At 40.4% G+C, this 14,658-nt stretch overlaps 1 protein-coding gene and 1 long non-coding RNA gene across 2 annotated transcripts in view; one reads left to right on the forward strand and one right to left on the reverse strand.

Annotated features, from left to right (window-relative positions):
- slc6a1a (solute carrier family 6 member 1a) overlaps nucleotides 1-4,927 on the reverse strand; it is a 29,386-nt gene extending 24,459 nt beyond the window's left edge. Inside the window, exons 1-12 of the mRNA XM_067447024.1 lie at nucleotides 4,735-4,927; nucleotides 4,157-4,464; nucleotides 3,921-4,052; nucleotides 3,509-3,609; nucleotides 3,288-3,397; nucleotides 3,045-3,177; nucleotides 2,683-2,817; nucleotides 2,499-2,602; nucleotides 2,055-2,179; nucleotides 1,831-1,943; nucleotides 1,015-1,146; nucleotides 819-921 (exon numbers count right to left, since the gene is read on the reverse strand). Of these exons, the coding sequence (XP_067303125.1) occupies nucleotides 819-921; nucleotides 1,015-1,146; nucleotides 1,831-1,943; nucleotides 2,055-2,179; nucleotides 2,499-2,602; nucleotides 2,683-2,817; nucleotides 3,045-3,177; nucleotides 3,288-3,397; nucleotides 3,509-3,609; nucleotides 3,921-4,052; nucleotides 4,157-4,394 (1,426 nt within the window). The 5' untranslated portion in view covers nucleotides 4,395-4,464; nucleotides 4,735-4,927. The remainder of the gene's footprint in view (nucleotides 1-818; nucleotides 922-1,014; nucleotides 1,147-1,830; nucleotides 1,944-2,054; nucleotides 2,180-2,498; nucleotides 2,603-2,682; nucleotides 2,818-3,044; nucleotides 3,178-3,287; nucleotides 3,398-3,508; nucleotides 3,610-3,920; nucleotides 4,053-4,156; nucleotides 4,465-4,734) is intronic.
- Nucleotides 4,928-5,138: 211 nt separating this feature from the next.
- Nucleotides 5,139-10,311, forward strand: LOC137079073 (uncharacterized). The gene is made up of 3 exons (XR_010905397.1): nucleotides 5,139-5,512; nucleotides 8,705-8,789; nucleotides 10,152-10,311. It is a non-coding gene; the product is annotated as an uncharacterized lncRNA (long non-coding RNA).
- The last annotated feature ends 4,347 nt before the right edge of the window (nucleotides 10,312-14,658 follow it).

Below are 14,658 nucleotides of genomic sequence, written 5' to 3' on the forward strand. Positions count from 1 at the left end.
AATTGTGAAGGCTCCATTGCATATCAGACACATGACCCTCCAAGATGAGCAGCTAATACAATTTCCTGATTTATAGATTTGATTAAGCCAGGAAGATCTTTGGAAAAAACAGCCTCCTCCCTAGAATGCAACACTAGCAGACAGCAAAGGTGGTAAACACTGAGAAATCCTACCAATCGCCTTAGTTGAGGACAGAGGGAAAACAGAAGCACTAATGGTGGCAATAAACATATCAGGGGACATATACAGAGTTAACAATGTCAAGTACTCAAGGTACAGAGACTCTAGAGGAGAGCTCATGAGAATATGCAGTACCTGCAGGCAGCAGCATCAAACACTAAATTAATAACCAAGTCATCAAGAGTAATGCCCAGAAACTGGCATAAAAAAGGCAGAGGTGATGAAGCAATACCAAATAAACAGGTAGCAAATCATGTACCATGAACAGGAAAGCAGAACTTGAGAAATAGAACTATAGGCAAACCAAGACCCACATAGTGCTGAAGGTATTAAATGAATGAATGAATGGCATGTCAATATAAATGAATTACATTATCGATATCAATGAAAATAACAATCCTAAGTAGTATTTTTGTCTCCTAAGGACACAACTTTTAATTTATGATGGTTAACAACTACCCAAAAAAAATGCTCATACATACGTACACACTCATTTGCTTACATATACATGCAATCAACAAAGATAAACATACAGATATAATATAGATTTTTTTCCATTTTTATAATGCTGTAAAGTGAAAAGGGCAAGCACAATGCAACATAAAGACAGCATGTAACATCATGTAAAAAAGACTCACCATAGCACCAGGAGATGGAGATACACTCAAAGAACACCAGGAAGAGCAGGCACATCCCACTGGCTGAGTAATAGTCGAAGAGTTTAAACACATACAGGCCACCCTAACACAAGAAAAACACAAACATGTACAGTAATATAAGTCTCTAGCCTGCAATCATCATCACCTGATCTGCTTTAATTCCAGTCTGATTTACCTGTGTGATATTGGACAGCCCAATGGCGTAGGACACAACGCAAACACATGCAATGAAAATCTCTCTCCTCTTCCTGAGCACCCGTGGGAACTCATCCACCAGAGCAGTGATGAAGCCCTCCACTGTGCAGAACTGCAAAACAACGTCAACAATGCTGGAGTAAGACTGCATTCATATGGCAGGAATGTTGAAAGGTTGTTTCAATGTTTTTCACAGCTGTTTGATGTTGCATTCAATAAGCGTGTGTGTGTGTGTGTGTGTGTGTGTGTGTGTGTGTGTGTGTGTGTGTGTGTGTGTGTGTGTGTGTGTGTGTGTGTGTGTGTGTGCGCGTGTGTGTGTGTGTGTGTGTGTGTGTGTGTGTGTGTGTGTGTGTGTGTGTGTGTGTGTGTGTGTGTGTGTGTGTGTGTGTGTGTGTGTGTGTCAGCTACTACATAGTGGCTTTGAACATGGCTCATCCAATCAGAATTTAGCTTTTTTATTTTGCTTTTATATGGCTTTCCAAAAACAAACTACAACAATAAAAACCAACAAAACTCCTGCATTTTATATTTGTGGGATTCAGTTTGGTTTTATTTGAACATTGCCACTAAACAAAGCCAGCTTAAGGGATAAAGAACATCAACTTAAAATCATGTACCCTTAAAGGCAGAAATCAGCATCAAAAGATTTTATTGGGCTCAAGGCTAATCAAGTTGTTTAATGCTCCTTATGTTCCCTCGTGCGGCCACCAGGGACAGCGCCACTGATGCTGGAGTACCTAGCAGATCTCGTTCCTGTCTGTTTCTAGGTCAGAGCTTGAGTATGTGATATTCTCACCTGACTGTCGATTCCCAGCATCAGCAGCATGGAGAAGAAGAGAATAGCCCACAACGGTGAGACGGGCAACTGCGTCACAGCTTCTGGATAAGCTAAAAATGCCAAACCAGGACCTGCGCAAGCCATGGAAAAATAAAGCATTTCAGTTATCTGAAAGAAATGCCTGGATTTTACAACTTTTTGACAATATTATAAATTATAATTATGTAAATTGAATAAATTACCGGATGCAGCTACATCAGCTATCGGTCTCTTTGTCACATGTGACATGAAGCCCACAATAGAGAAAATCACAAATCCAGCAAACATACTAGTGAAGGAATTTATACAGCACACGATGATAGAATCCCTGCAGAAGAAAAAAAAGTCTTTAAACGTGCTACGAGCATCGATTAAACTTTCTCCTAAGCGACCTGGAAGCTGCACATCCATTTGGCATTTAAGGAGAAGATGGATTATGTAAGCGCAGAATCAACTATTAGATTTGATAGTAAGTCTCGCTATTCAAAGATGTCATGACAGTCAGTCACAGTTATAAGGCTGACTTGTTCACATTTTCAAGCACACATTATTCACGGGTCATAAGGTTAAAATCAAAGTTCAGCGGCCTGAATAAGGGTCGAGTTATGCCAACTGATTTTAAAAGATTATGCCACTGTCATTCCTACCTGTACACATTGTTATTGAAAGGGTTGTAGCTGCCCAGAGCAATAAGGGAGCCGAGACCCAAACCATAGGAGAAGAAAATCTGTGTTGCAGCATCCAGCCAAACCTGAGATGGAAAATCAAACTATTTAGCAGCTAGACTTGGTTTGTACGATCCTGTTTGAATGATTAAACGTTTGAAATTACCTCAGACTCCTTCAGCTTCTCGAAATCAGGAGTGATATAGAACTTTATTCCCTCTTTAGCCCCAGGCAGGGTCACTCCACGGATAAACAAAATGAACAGCATGAAGTACGGGTAGGTGGCAGAGAAGTAAACAACCTGCAAAACATTGAGTTCTCTTTAAAGTATTCCCCGCATGTGTTTGTTCAGCATGTGTAAAAGCAAACAGCAGGAAATATTGCGCATTGCTTTCACGGGACAAGAAACGCATAGAGCCACAGTTTATTGCAACCATGTGTGCTTTGCGTTCGATGTGGTGAAATTATTACAATCTCGCTCAAATTCCAGACCGAATCCCTGAAGACAGACCAACAAAGACGTCTCACCTTTCCAGTCCAGCTAACACCTTTCCAGATACAGAAGTACACGAGGACCCAGGCAATGGCCAGTGTTATTGCGAGGGGAACACGAATTTCACCAGGTTTTTCTAAGCCATCAGTCATTTGATGCACATTGCGTCTGTATAAGCACATCATGCAACACAGTTACACTTGACAACAAGACACTTATACTGGGCACATGTATTGTGTATTTTAATGTACAACGATCAAAATGTCATCAAATCTTACTCCCAAAACTCCATGACAGCACTGGTGAGATTGGTGGTGTCTATTATGCTGTAGTTTGTATAACATCTGTCTGTATTCCATGGATTATTACAAGTTTTCCATGGAAGCTCCTACAAAGAGTAGAACAATGCTTTACATTTCTTTATATTTAATAAATACCCCAGAATGTTTACCTAAACATGCCATTTCGCATGCAAGCACACTTGACAAGGAATGCTTACAGTGGTAAAGGAGTTGTATAAGTAGTACAGGGCCCAGGCAATGATGACAATGTAGTAAATGTTCAGCCAGAATGAGAGAACAGCAGCCGCAAGACCAACACCTGTAGTTATGACATATTGTGTTATAACTTAAATGGTCAAAGCCAGCATATCAAATACGGCTTTTATGCAGCATTGCAGACGGAGCCTTATTAGATCATTTGTCTTTAATTTGGAAGATCTGTGAGCACTAGCATCTTCAGAACAACAGATCTCAGTCATAACAAGCTTAGAAACACATAACCCATGCGTTTAAATCTACGCGTCTACTCGTTTGCTGAAGGTCTCACACACCACCGACACTTTTAGAAACCAGCTCGTATTAAGTCATGGGGCAGATGAGAAAGAAAGGTGCTGAATAGAAATGATATACCTTTGAACATTGGAGCTAGTTTCCAAACCCCAAGGCCGCCAATGGATGTGTATTGTCCAAGAGCGCATTCAAGAAAAAACAGAGGAACTCCCGCAAAAAATAGCGTCAAAAAATAAGGAATCAAGAAAGCCCCTGGAATCACAGAAATACATGAAAGCACCAAGTGGGGCTGTGCACAGCAACACAAAGCACACAGCACAACATCTCAGACTCTTGGAGAAGGTGATGGCTCTTACCTCCGCCGTTTTTCCCGCACAGATAAGGAAATCTCCACACGTTTCCCAGACCGATGGCGTAGCCCACACATGACAGGAGAAAATCAAATCTCCCACCCCAAGTTTCTCTGGCTGGAATGTCCTTCTTCTTCTTCTTCTCTGGTTTGGCGTCCTCCGACTTGGGTTTGTCGTTAGTTGTGATCTCGTTGAGTTCCGTCACAACTTGTCCGTCGGTGTTTTTGGTGTTGTTTGTCGCCATGTCTCAGATTTCAGACGTCGGTAGAGATCCACACAAACCCCCGATCGAACTCGACACGGTTTCGGTTAACCTGAAGACACCGAATCACACGAAACCATTGGGGTTTTTCAGTCCGCTGTTTGAATACGAAGGCGACACACACACACACACACACACACTACGAGCTCTGTCGTCTGACAGTCCCAAATTTTTTTTTTTTCGATCGAACGATCTTTGAGCTTCTCAATTATGCTTTTCGTAAATGTTTTGATTACTACTGTTATCCCTTTTAAAATTAATGCATATAAACTCACACACTCACATTTATTTGAACATTTTCAAATCATTGGCATCTACTTACAGTGAATTTGGATTCTTTTCCAGAGGGAATATGTCCGTGTGTCATGCAGGGACGTGTCCGTGGATTCCTCTCTTAAGTTGTAAACTTCCAGAATGACTTGGCACATAAACAGAAGTGTTGTGTCCATGTAAAGCGGTCCTGCGGGAGCTGTCCACGGGCGCGCGGTGCTGGATCCGCCGAGCTACGACTGTCTGAGATCAGCAGCTACTCAACATTTCCAGAGCGTCAATGTCATGTGAAAGTCAACACCCCCCACCAACAGCCCCCAACGGACACGCACATACACACACACACACATACACACAATTTCAGGTCAGGCACGCAAGTCTTTACCTTAATGTGCATATGGTTAATTATTCTGACCTCAGTAGAATATTAACAACATTTTGGAATTTAAATGCAATATAGAGACTATGAGCTATTCACAAGTTATGTTATTCCCTTTGATTTGAAATTCATGTTTCATTCATTTTCTCTCTCTCTCTCTCACACACACACACACACAAATCTGGGGCTGCCATGAGGTAGAAATGAACTCATTCTAAAGAATTGGCATCCTCAAACCCAGCCCACTTCAAACCAAAATATATCACCATAAATATGGTGTATGAGGAGCAGAACAGGTGAAGCCATTGACACAGCGTCAGGTGTGAGCAGCAGTATATCATCTGAGGATACTTCAGAGAAAGAGAGAGAAGTACGAAAGGGTCTGGGACACTATCTTTTATCGGACGCATAATTGGACGGCGACCTTCTCTTGGAAGTCCAGGCATATGTAGTAAGCATTTTTCAATATTTTCAATCCATCCAGAACTTTTGATTCCTTCTAAAACCATGAATGACAGAATTGTGAATGTCAGTAAACACTGGTTAAACTCCGCGAGGGATTTGGGTCAGAGTGGTGTATATTTCACCTCCTCTCTCGGAGCTTGGCTCAGAGTGGAGAACTCAATTGGAGGCAGATGGTGAACCAATGAGGGGTGAACTAACCTACTAATGATACTACATGAAATTTAGCATTTGCACTCCATCTGGCTGCATCTCCCTTCGGTTATGGGCTGAGAAAACATGACATATTTATGCACCTGCTGTGGACGCTTGAGTACTTTGGCTTGCTGGTGACACCCATGGTATTCCCAGACAGACTCATTTATATGAGTATAATCAGCTTAGTGCTTTCCATCAAGGATATCGAAATCATTATTTAAAATGAACTATGCTGTAGTTTGGAGTCTGTTGTTTTGTGTTTGAGAGAAACTTACTTGGTTTTTGATGATTTGACATTTATATTGACCCTTGATTTGACTTCCTTTGACTTGACCTAATGTCAACATACGCAGCAACAGCAAAAGCATCTTCTTAATTTCTTCTGTAAATTATGAACCAAACAATACATTTGAATTGTATGATCTGAAAAACTATTATATCTATGTATTGTTTATCAGGCTTCTGTATAGACCATCTTAAGTGGATTAATTAGTTTAGTCTGTAAATTGAGGAAGTCTTCATAGGCTGCCCAAGATGACGAACAATTGTTCAAAATTATCTGAGTAAAAAAGTTATAATTCTGCATATTTATAAACGATTTCTCTCATCTACCCCATAGTGACTTGGGCTTGATTTTGCTCTAATGAAATATGCAAATCTTGTCGGCTGTAGAAGAGTGATCAGTCCTTCTAGTGTCATTATTATTTGAGAAGGCATGTGTTTAGTGTCTCCGACTTGACTTTGCCCATCTTGAACAATATATTGTCTGTAAGAAGTACAGCGGGATCTTAGGTAACCAGGTTCTGTGTCCATTTAGGTGGGCTATACAAAAATATACATCCCTCAAAGCAGTACGGGGCATCGGAATCGCTTTAAAATTTTGTTCAAGTGTTGCTAGGCAACAGCAAAATGGTCTCAGCCTCCTTGTTATATTAGTGTTTCTGCTGGGGTTTGCTCCCATTGATATCTTCAGGGTTTTTGTCTTCTTTCATTAGCAAATATTAAACTTTCAAAAAAAACAAATATATATTGTTTTATGCTTCAGAAATGCACTCGAGTTAAAGAACGGCCTAAATGTTTAAGCCTTTTCCCTCAAAAAATTGTTTTAATACTTTCCCCTTCATTGGTAATAAAATTTATGCACACAAACCATCATAGCAAAACAGATATATGACCCTGGACAACGAAACCAGTAATAAAGGTACATTTTTTATACATCATCTGAAAGCTGAACAAATGAGGACAATATTTGAAAATATGAGGATGCAAAAAATATCTAAAATTAAGAAAATCTGCTTTAAAGTTGTCCAAATGAAGTCCTTAGCAATGCATATTACTACTAATAATACATTTTTATATATTTACAGAGGAAATGTACAAAATATCTTCAATGAACATGATCTTAATATCCTGGTGATTTTTGGCATAAATGAGAAATGGATAATTTTGACCCGGTCAGTGTATTGTTGGCTATTGCCACAGATATACCTGTGAGATGCAGGACTGGTGTTGAGCTCTAGGGTCACATGTGGTGTGTTTGCTAATATTAGGAATCATTTTTAATGAAACATTGAAATGCAGACTTCTGTTTTTAAAGATATACAGCCAAATATATGATGCACAGAACACAATGGGCACTGTGTAACATTGAGCATGTCACAATGTCTGCACTCTCTCCTCACTACACTGTGCTACTAATCTACTGCATTCACCGCAATCACTATGGAAACTGACTTTTGCCACACAGCCGCTACTGAAACAGACATGCAGCAAATGCTGTCAGCAATTGTCCACTGACGCATGTTTACATGGAGGTCTGAATCAGAGTTTCCAGTAGACAACGGCAAAATTAGCATTTCATGACTTCAAACAACAGCATAAAAATGGAAATTGTACAAGAAATAATTCAGTACAGTAGTGTTGCATATTTTACAGCTGAGTTATTTCATATATTGTCATAATAATTTTTAAAAAGCCATGAACTGAGCACACTAGCCAGCATGAGTAAAACAAACTCTCAAATTTCTGTGCAAATTCTAAACCAGATCCACACAGCAAATCTGATACTGTAGTCCACAGACAAAACAGCAAGAGCTTTGTTTTTATTATATAGAGGTTTGGACAAAAGGCGTACTTTAGATAACACATTGAAACCCTTTTAATGTAACCACCTGCCTCTGGCTAAAATGTATGAAAATGCTCTTCATGGTTTTAAAGGGTTTATCTGCTTCAAAGGCTCTGACAGTGCAGTCCTCCAGCCCCATTAAGAATGCGCTCAAGTTTCTGAGCTCAGTCCTCATTCAGGGGACAGGCTTCCCTTTTTTTCAGTTTTTACATAAGGCAAATTTACACGTGCTGATGATGTCAGCTCTGATTCTGCACACCGCCTCCCCTTCCCAAAAAACATTTACAAAAATAACGCATTTTCCTCTTGAGCGCAAAGGACGCCTGTCAGAGATTTAGCACGCATGTTTCGCTGTAGCGTCATCTGTGTGTATTTATTAAAGCATTGCTGTAGTTGTGTTTATAATATTGATTCATGAATGTAGTGTAATGCATGAAAGCAACGAAATGCTGAATGCAAAAAAGCACGGGGGGGGGGGGGGGGGGCTAATAATTGACTGCTGATATATCATTCTGATTGGTTATAAAATGGCATGCGTGTGTAATGGCAGCATTCTGATTTGTGGAGTAAAAACACAAGGGAAGCATCCTAAATCTGAAGAGAAAATGATCCTTCCCTCTTTGTGCATGTTGCTGTCACCCTGGATCTTTTCATAAAACCGCCACGAGCGTGCCTCGCATTTGAATTAGGCTGATGAGTGGAATCTGTGCCCACAGAGAGGCCAGCGGCACTTTCCAACATCACATGATTCGGGATTAGTAATTAGGGATTCTTCTACATTATAAGGCTGGATTTCTGCCAAATGTCTATCAGTCGTTTCAGTCAATGCACTAATCATTGCACTCCCTGCTGCCTTAGGTGCTTCGCTGGGCTGCGTTCTCTCCTCCGGCATCTCAGACAGAAAATCCCAACAGTCGAGGTTGAGTCAAAACAGCCTGTGAAGGTATAACTAATTTTAGATCTCAAGCTTCTCTTTGGTGATTATTTGAAGGTTTGGATATGAACCTCTCGTTGTTCTGTGTACATATGGCTATAGTAAGTGGCAACATCTTGCTGTTTGAAAATATAGTTTTCATACAAAGCCCCCAAGCTATGGGATGTGCTTCCTCTGCCCATCAGAAATGAACCAACGTTGGGTCATTTTAGTGATCAAGTTGATTAAGACACATTTATTTATTTATTTATTTAGTCTAATTAATTGTTGTATTGCTTTTGTTTTGTTTTTTGCTCTATTTTTACTGTAGCGCTTTGGGTTTAAGAAAAGTGCATTATAAATAAAATATATTATTATTATTATTATTATTATTATTATTATTATTATTATTATTATTAAAGGCCTAGGGAACGCCTCAGTAGCTTCAGGTACCATGATGACTGACGACTCAGTGGTGGACATGATTGCTGGAGACCCCAGCCACAGATTTTAATTCTGCTTTACAGCCGCTCTGGAGAGCGCAGTGATGTTATTAGCTCATTTCAATGATCATATAGTGTCAGTTATACACTCAAAAAAATGATATGTTGGATTTACTTAATTTTTTTTATGTCAACTGGTTCCACGTAACTGAGTTATGTTGAAGTTAATTAACATTCTTAATTTCAGTAAACTTAAGTTTTTTACGTACGTTTATTTCAATGGCATTTAGTTAAATCAGGTTAACATTCTTGATTTTGTTCAAAACTATTAAGTTCAAATATTCTAAAATGATTATCAAACAAAAACCGTAACAAGTAATCCAGTGTAATTACAAATTTACAAATGTTATCTAATAAGAATACATTTTACAAAATATTATTGGCTAGCCAGAAGATGGTTTTGTTACATCCATAGCATGCTCAAAGTAGTTGTTTTATATTATTAAAACATCTTTAATAGTTATTAGCAGGTCCTCACCCTGAGCTCATGCTCTACACTTCACCACAATGATAACCTCCAAAAACACTAACATACCACAAACCTTTAAACACCAACATTAAGCATCATTAAAAAGTCTCTCCATTTTATTTGTCATTTTGTTCCTCGGTTTTTTGTTTATTGTGTTTCAGTGCAGTTTAGTCTTGAATTCTGTTAAAAAGTGATGGCACAACTTTTTTCTAAAAGTTGTGAGAGAGAGAGAAAGCATGATATCAGTATGTTTTGGGACACTTTCAGAGCTGGTGCTCAACCAGAGACTAGAAGGCTTCTGCTGATGAAACTGCAAACTATTCTTCAGTAAATGTTTCTTTAATTGCACTCCTGGCTCTTGGGGTCCTAAACTGTTATCCCCTAAAACAGTTTTGGTTTTCTCTCCTTTTTTGCCACTAGAAGTCATCATCAGTTGGAAGCTTTTTGGACCACATTAGTCTGGCAACAAGAATTTCATTTGAGAGAACTTTTTTTGCAACACCTGCAAGACTACAGAGAGGCTCAAGCAGCTGAATGTCAAGAAAGCGGTTGGAATTTGGCATCAAATATGAGAGGGCTTGCATCAGCTCCACAAAAATTTTGTGGAAAACTCTGAAACTTTTGTGGAATCTCTGATACAGCTGTATCTAGTATGTTCAACATCTGTCACCTTAGTCAACATAGGAGGGATTAACAGCCCTTTTGGTAAAGACTCAACAGTAGACAGTGCAGTACTGCTGTTATTCATTGTCATTTTCTCTGAGATTTTTCAGTGCAACAAGACATCCCTGCACAGCTTAAACTGCATTGCACAAATCAACATACTGAGACTGTAAGATGGCATTTTTCAAAATGTCAAGAAGATGTATCAGAAATTTGCCCATTGAAATAAAATGGCTTCACTTTAGCTGAGCGAGAAGCCAAGAGGCTTCTTTTGCAAGGTCAACTGATACGTTGTCATCATTGGAAACCTTGGAAAGAATGTCAAGAATGACTGTCTCCTTCTCCACAACACATTTTCTGACTTAGAAATAACAGAAATAACTTAATACATTTTAATTCTTCAAACACTTTTTACTTTTGGTTCCTTAACTTTTAAGGCCCATTCATTTCCAGAGATACAGGATCTCAATGTGGTTCCATGAGTAAATTGGTACACATTTTCAATGGTCTCACCTACAACAAATAATGCTGAAACTAGGAATGTATCTTTTTTTTCTGTCATCACAATTGAATATTCCTGTCTAAATGTGCCATCAATACTATATTTCCCATATTGTGTATAAGTATTAAATATATCTCAATATCCTTCAATATTCTCATTCTTAATATTTTTTTCTTTTGTAACCTTAATTTTAAAGACCTTAAATGGGCCTTATGGGTTCGGTCCCATAGATATAATGTGGCTCCATGATCAAATTATTTAATATTTATTTTCTACACCAAGGTAGCTAAATTAAATATAATTTCCTGCTGACGCTATGGGGGAATTTCATTACATTTCGAAGGCTGTGTCCTCGGGAGGACACATCCTGTGAAGGATGCAGTATACGGAGCGTCCTAAATCAGAATTAAACGAGACGTCCTTCGTAGGACACAAAGGCAGGAAGTATCACGTTGTTGTGCCAACACGGTCAACCTCCTTGCGCTCTCACGTCAGTTATATGAATGAAAATTATTTATAACTTGAAAATGACTATGAAATGTTTCTTGTCTTGACAGCAATGTACTGTTCTAAACGTTTGAAAAAACACTAAACAGTTTTTTACCACAACTATCTGTTAGGGGTAATAGAGCTTAAAAAACAAAAACAAGTATAAACTACTTACATCTAAACACCACTCCTACGCTTGCATCTATATCTGGTGGTAGTGTCATTTTTTCATATAATATAAAAAAACATGATGGTTGTTAACGGTGACGCAAAGATTTGTGGGTTATCTCCAGCCGTGAAGGATTCACCTCATGCACACTCCGAATTCCTGTGAAAGAAGGATGCATTTGAAGGTTGCATTTAGAGTCTCCTTCTCACTATTTTGAAATGAGACGGCCTTATGACATATGCAGCATTCGAATGCGACCTCCAGAGGACGCAGCCTTTCGAAATGAGACACAGCTCAAATCAAGGCAATCCTATTGACCGGCGACAGCCTATGATGTCATCAAGGTGCAACCAGGAAGTATATAAGGGCGCCTTGCAAACATGACACCAGCTTCTTCGTCTTCAGGGACTGATTTGTCTGAATGCTTCAAGTCATAAGGTAATCCAAATTCATTTGTTTTCAGCCTGGGATTAAGAGCATGCACAATCAAGCTCTTATGGAGTTTTTTTGTTTGATTGTGTGCAATGTGAGCGGTTTTTCAATCCGAGATCACTCCGCTCTCGTCTGGCACTCTTCCTGAGGTAAGAGTGTTTTGTATCTGAGACTAGTGATATAGATCGATTTCTCCCTGGCCATAAAACCATCGCCGCAGTTGAGCTTTCCATTCCTTCCTGATCTCCTTAGTGAGTTCGTGAGGGCATGGAAGAACCCATATTCAGTGTATTCACTGACATCAGCGGGTAGTAAACGCTGATGTTTGGAGGATGAGTGGATATGGGTATGTGTTCTCACCACGGATTGTCGTTAAGAGTAATCTCCAATTCGGGTAGGCAGGGACACTGAGAGCTCCAACCCTGCCATCTGAGCTTTTTTCAACAATGTTTCATTTAGATGGTGGGGCATACACGGCAGCGGGTCAGCCTGGTGCTACTTTATACGCCATGTCGGTGTTACAAGTGTACTAGGAGGATCTGCTGAGGGATCTCAATCAGGGGTATGAGGAAAAATACCCCTGACGCTCTGCGCAGACATGCGCCATATCAGCGAAAGCAGGGCCTGAGGGCCAGTGTCACGAAAGCGTGGGTGGCGGTGTCTGAGGACCCGCACACCACTAAGATGCGGGTCCCGGCAAGCGGGAGGCCTGAGGGCCAACATCACCCTTCGTGCTCCCCACGGTCAAGGACGGGGCGCAAAGAGGCGGACTCCCAGAGGAGGAAAGGTGTATCACAATATGGTTGGCGTGGATGAAATGCCCTTCCCTTGTGGGTAAGTTAAAAATTACAACTACTTTACTCATCTTCTTCATCGTCTCCCCAGGCGCTTCTTACATCCGGCCCGGGGTGGGGCCCTGACGATGATACACTAGGTCCTGCCTGGCTGGTCTGTGAGAAGTGCTCCCTCAGTAGCGATCCTAAGCATGCATGCTGTGGGTAAAGCTTACTGTATGTGTGGATATCATCGCGCTGAAGGCGAGCTGGTAAGTCCCCCTTGTGAGGGAAACATTAATTCTTGATGTTGTGTGAGACTTCATGCTCCCCCTCATTCTTGCGGGAATGTAGCGTTGTATTAGGTGAATGTGTTTCTCCTAGTTGTACAGGGAAGTTCTTAGCCACCCCAGGGTAAAGCAGTTAGCGTTGCCCCTCGTGGAAGCTTATAGACGGGAGGGTACATTAGGCTAACGCATTAACTATAGATCTATGTCCAGCCTCGCTGGGCTTGGACAGGGTATTTCTGAGATGCCACCGCATCTGTTGGCCTAGGCTGTTTTTTTGCAGGGTTTTGCTATTTTGCATCCCTAGTCAGTCTCCTCTTATGTTAGAGTCGTCCGGCCAAGGCTCACCCCCTTTCTCGTTCGGGATTCTTAGTAATGCAGGTTGGTGTGAAGCAAAATATTAGCGACTTAGTCCGGGATTTAGCGTACCCCGCTTGCGTGCAGGCAGGCTAGTTTTGTGTAAACCCTGCTTTCCAGAGCTTGTGGTGGCCGCCACCTTCTGGAGGATGTTTGGGTAGCATATTTGTTAATAATTTGCCTCTGCTCTGTGTTTTCTGCTCCACCAGAGCTCGGGTTGAGCTGCACTTCGCAAACTCTTGCTTTGTGATGGTTCGGTCAGATGCTCCCCTGGAAGCGGAAGCATTGGCATGGCTCATATCGTCAGCTGACGCAGCCTCTCATTCCCTATTCTCAGGGAACTAAGGTTACATTTGTAACCAGAGACGTTATTCAAAATGATAAACGTGAAAGTTATTTTGTGTCTTTTTTGTACGTTTTTTTTTTTTTTTTTCAGGAAGATAGATAAATATCGTATACAATTTTAAAGCATATTACTGAACATCTTTGAAATTTCAGGCAGTAATTTTTTTTTAAACAATGGCACTTACATTTTTTTAAAGGGGTGATGAATTGAGAAATCAACTTTCCCTTGAGCTATTTATTTATAAAAGGTCATGGTAATATAAGATTATCCTGTAAGTTTCAGAGCCGAAAACGTCCTTGTTAGTCAAAGAAAAGCTTTCATAGACACCAGGGCCAGAAAACGAGTGTTAAGCGTGTTAAGTTTGGTAGCCCCGCCCACCGACTCATGGGATCACGCAAGCAGCAGCAATAAACAAGCTGAAGATTATTGCAAGACACTGCGCTATTCCTGGTTGTGGAAGAACACAGTCGCTGCATAAGCTTCCTTTGGATCCTAATATTAGGAATGCGTGGTTGAACTTTATTTTTAATGAAGTTCTAGCTCACGTGGAGAGACATGGTGTTCACTTATTTCACTGCGGGATGCTATTCTTCTATATTGGATCCAACAGGAGGAATGTTGCAACACACTTATGTGAGTAAAACGTGTTTTTTTATATGTAAAAGTAGCTATTGCATTGATATAGATCGTTTTGCTTATGTGTACGTGTCTAACAGAGCATAAGTTACCTTTAGCACGCTGGACTCAGACTTCTGCTGTTCTCTCTCTCTTGACGTGACATTTGAAGGGCACGCTCGCGGACGTGTACGCGTGTACACGGCGCGCGGTTCACGCTTATATCGACCGATCGTGCAGGCCATGTAATACAAAAATAATAGTCCAATCAATCGCGGGTAGATGAGAACCTGC

The sequence above is a fragment of the Pseudorasbora parva genome, chromosome 6 (genome assembly GCF_024679245.1).
Source record: "Pseudorasbora parva isolate DD20220531a chromosome 6, ASM2467924v1, whole genome shotgun sequence".
Classification (NCBI taxonomy): domain Eukaryota; kingdom Metazoa; phylum Chordata; class Actinopteri; order Cypriniformes; family Gobionidae; genus Pseudorasbora; species Pseudorasbora parva.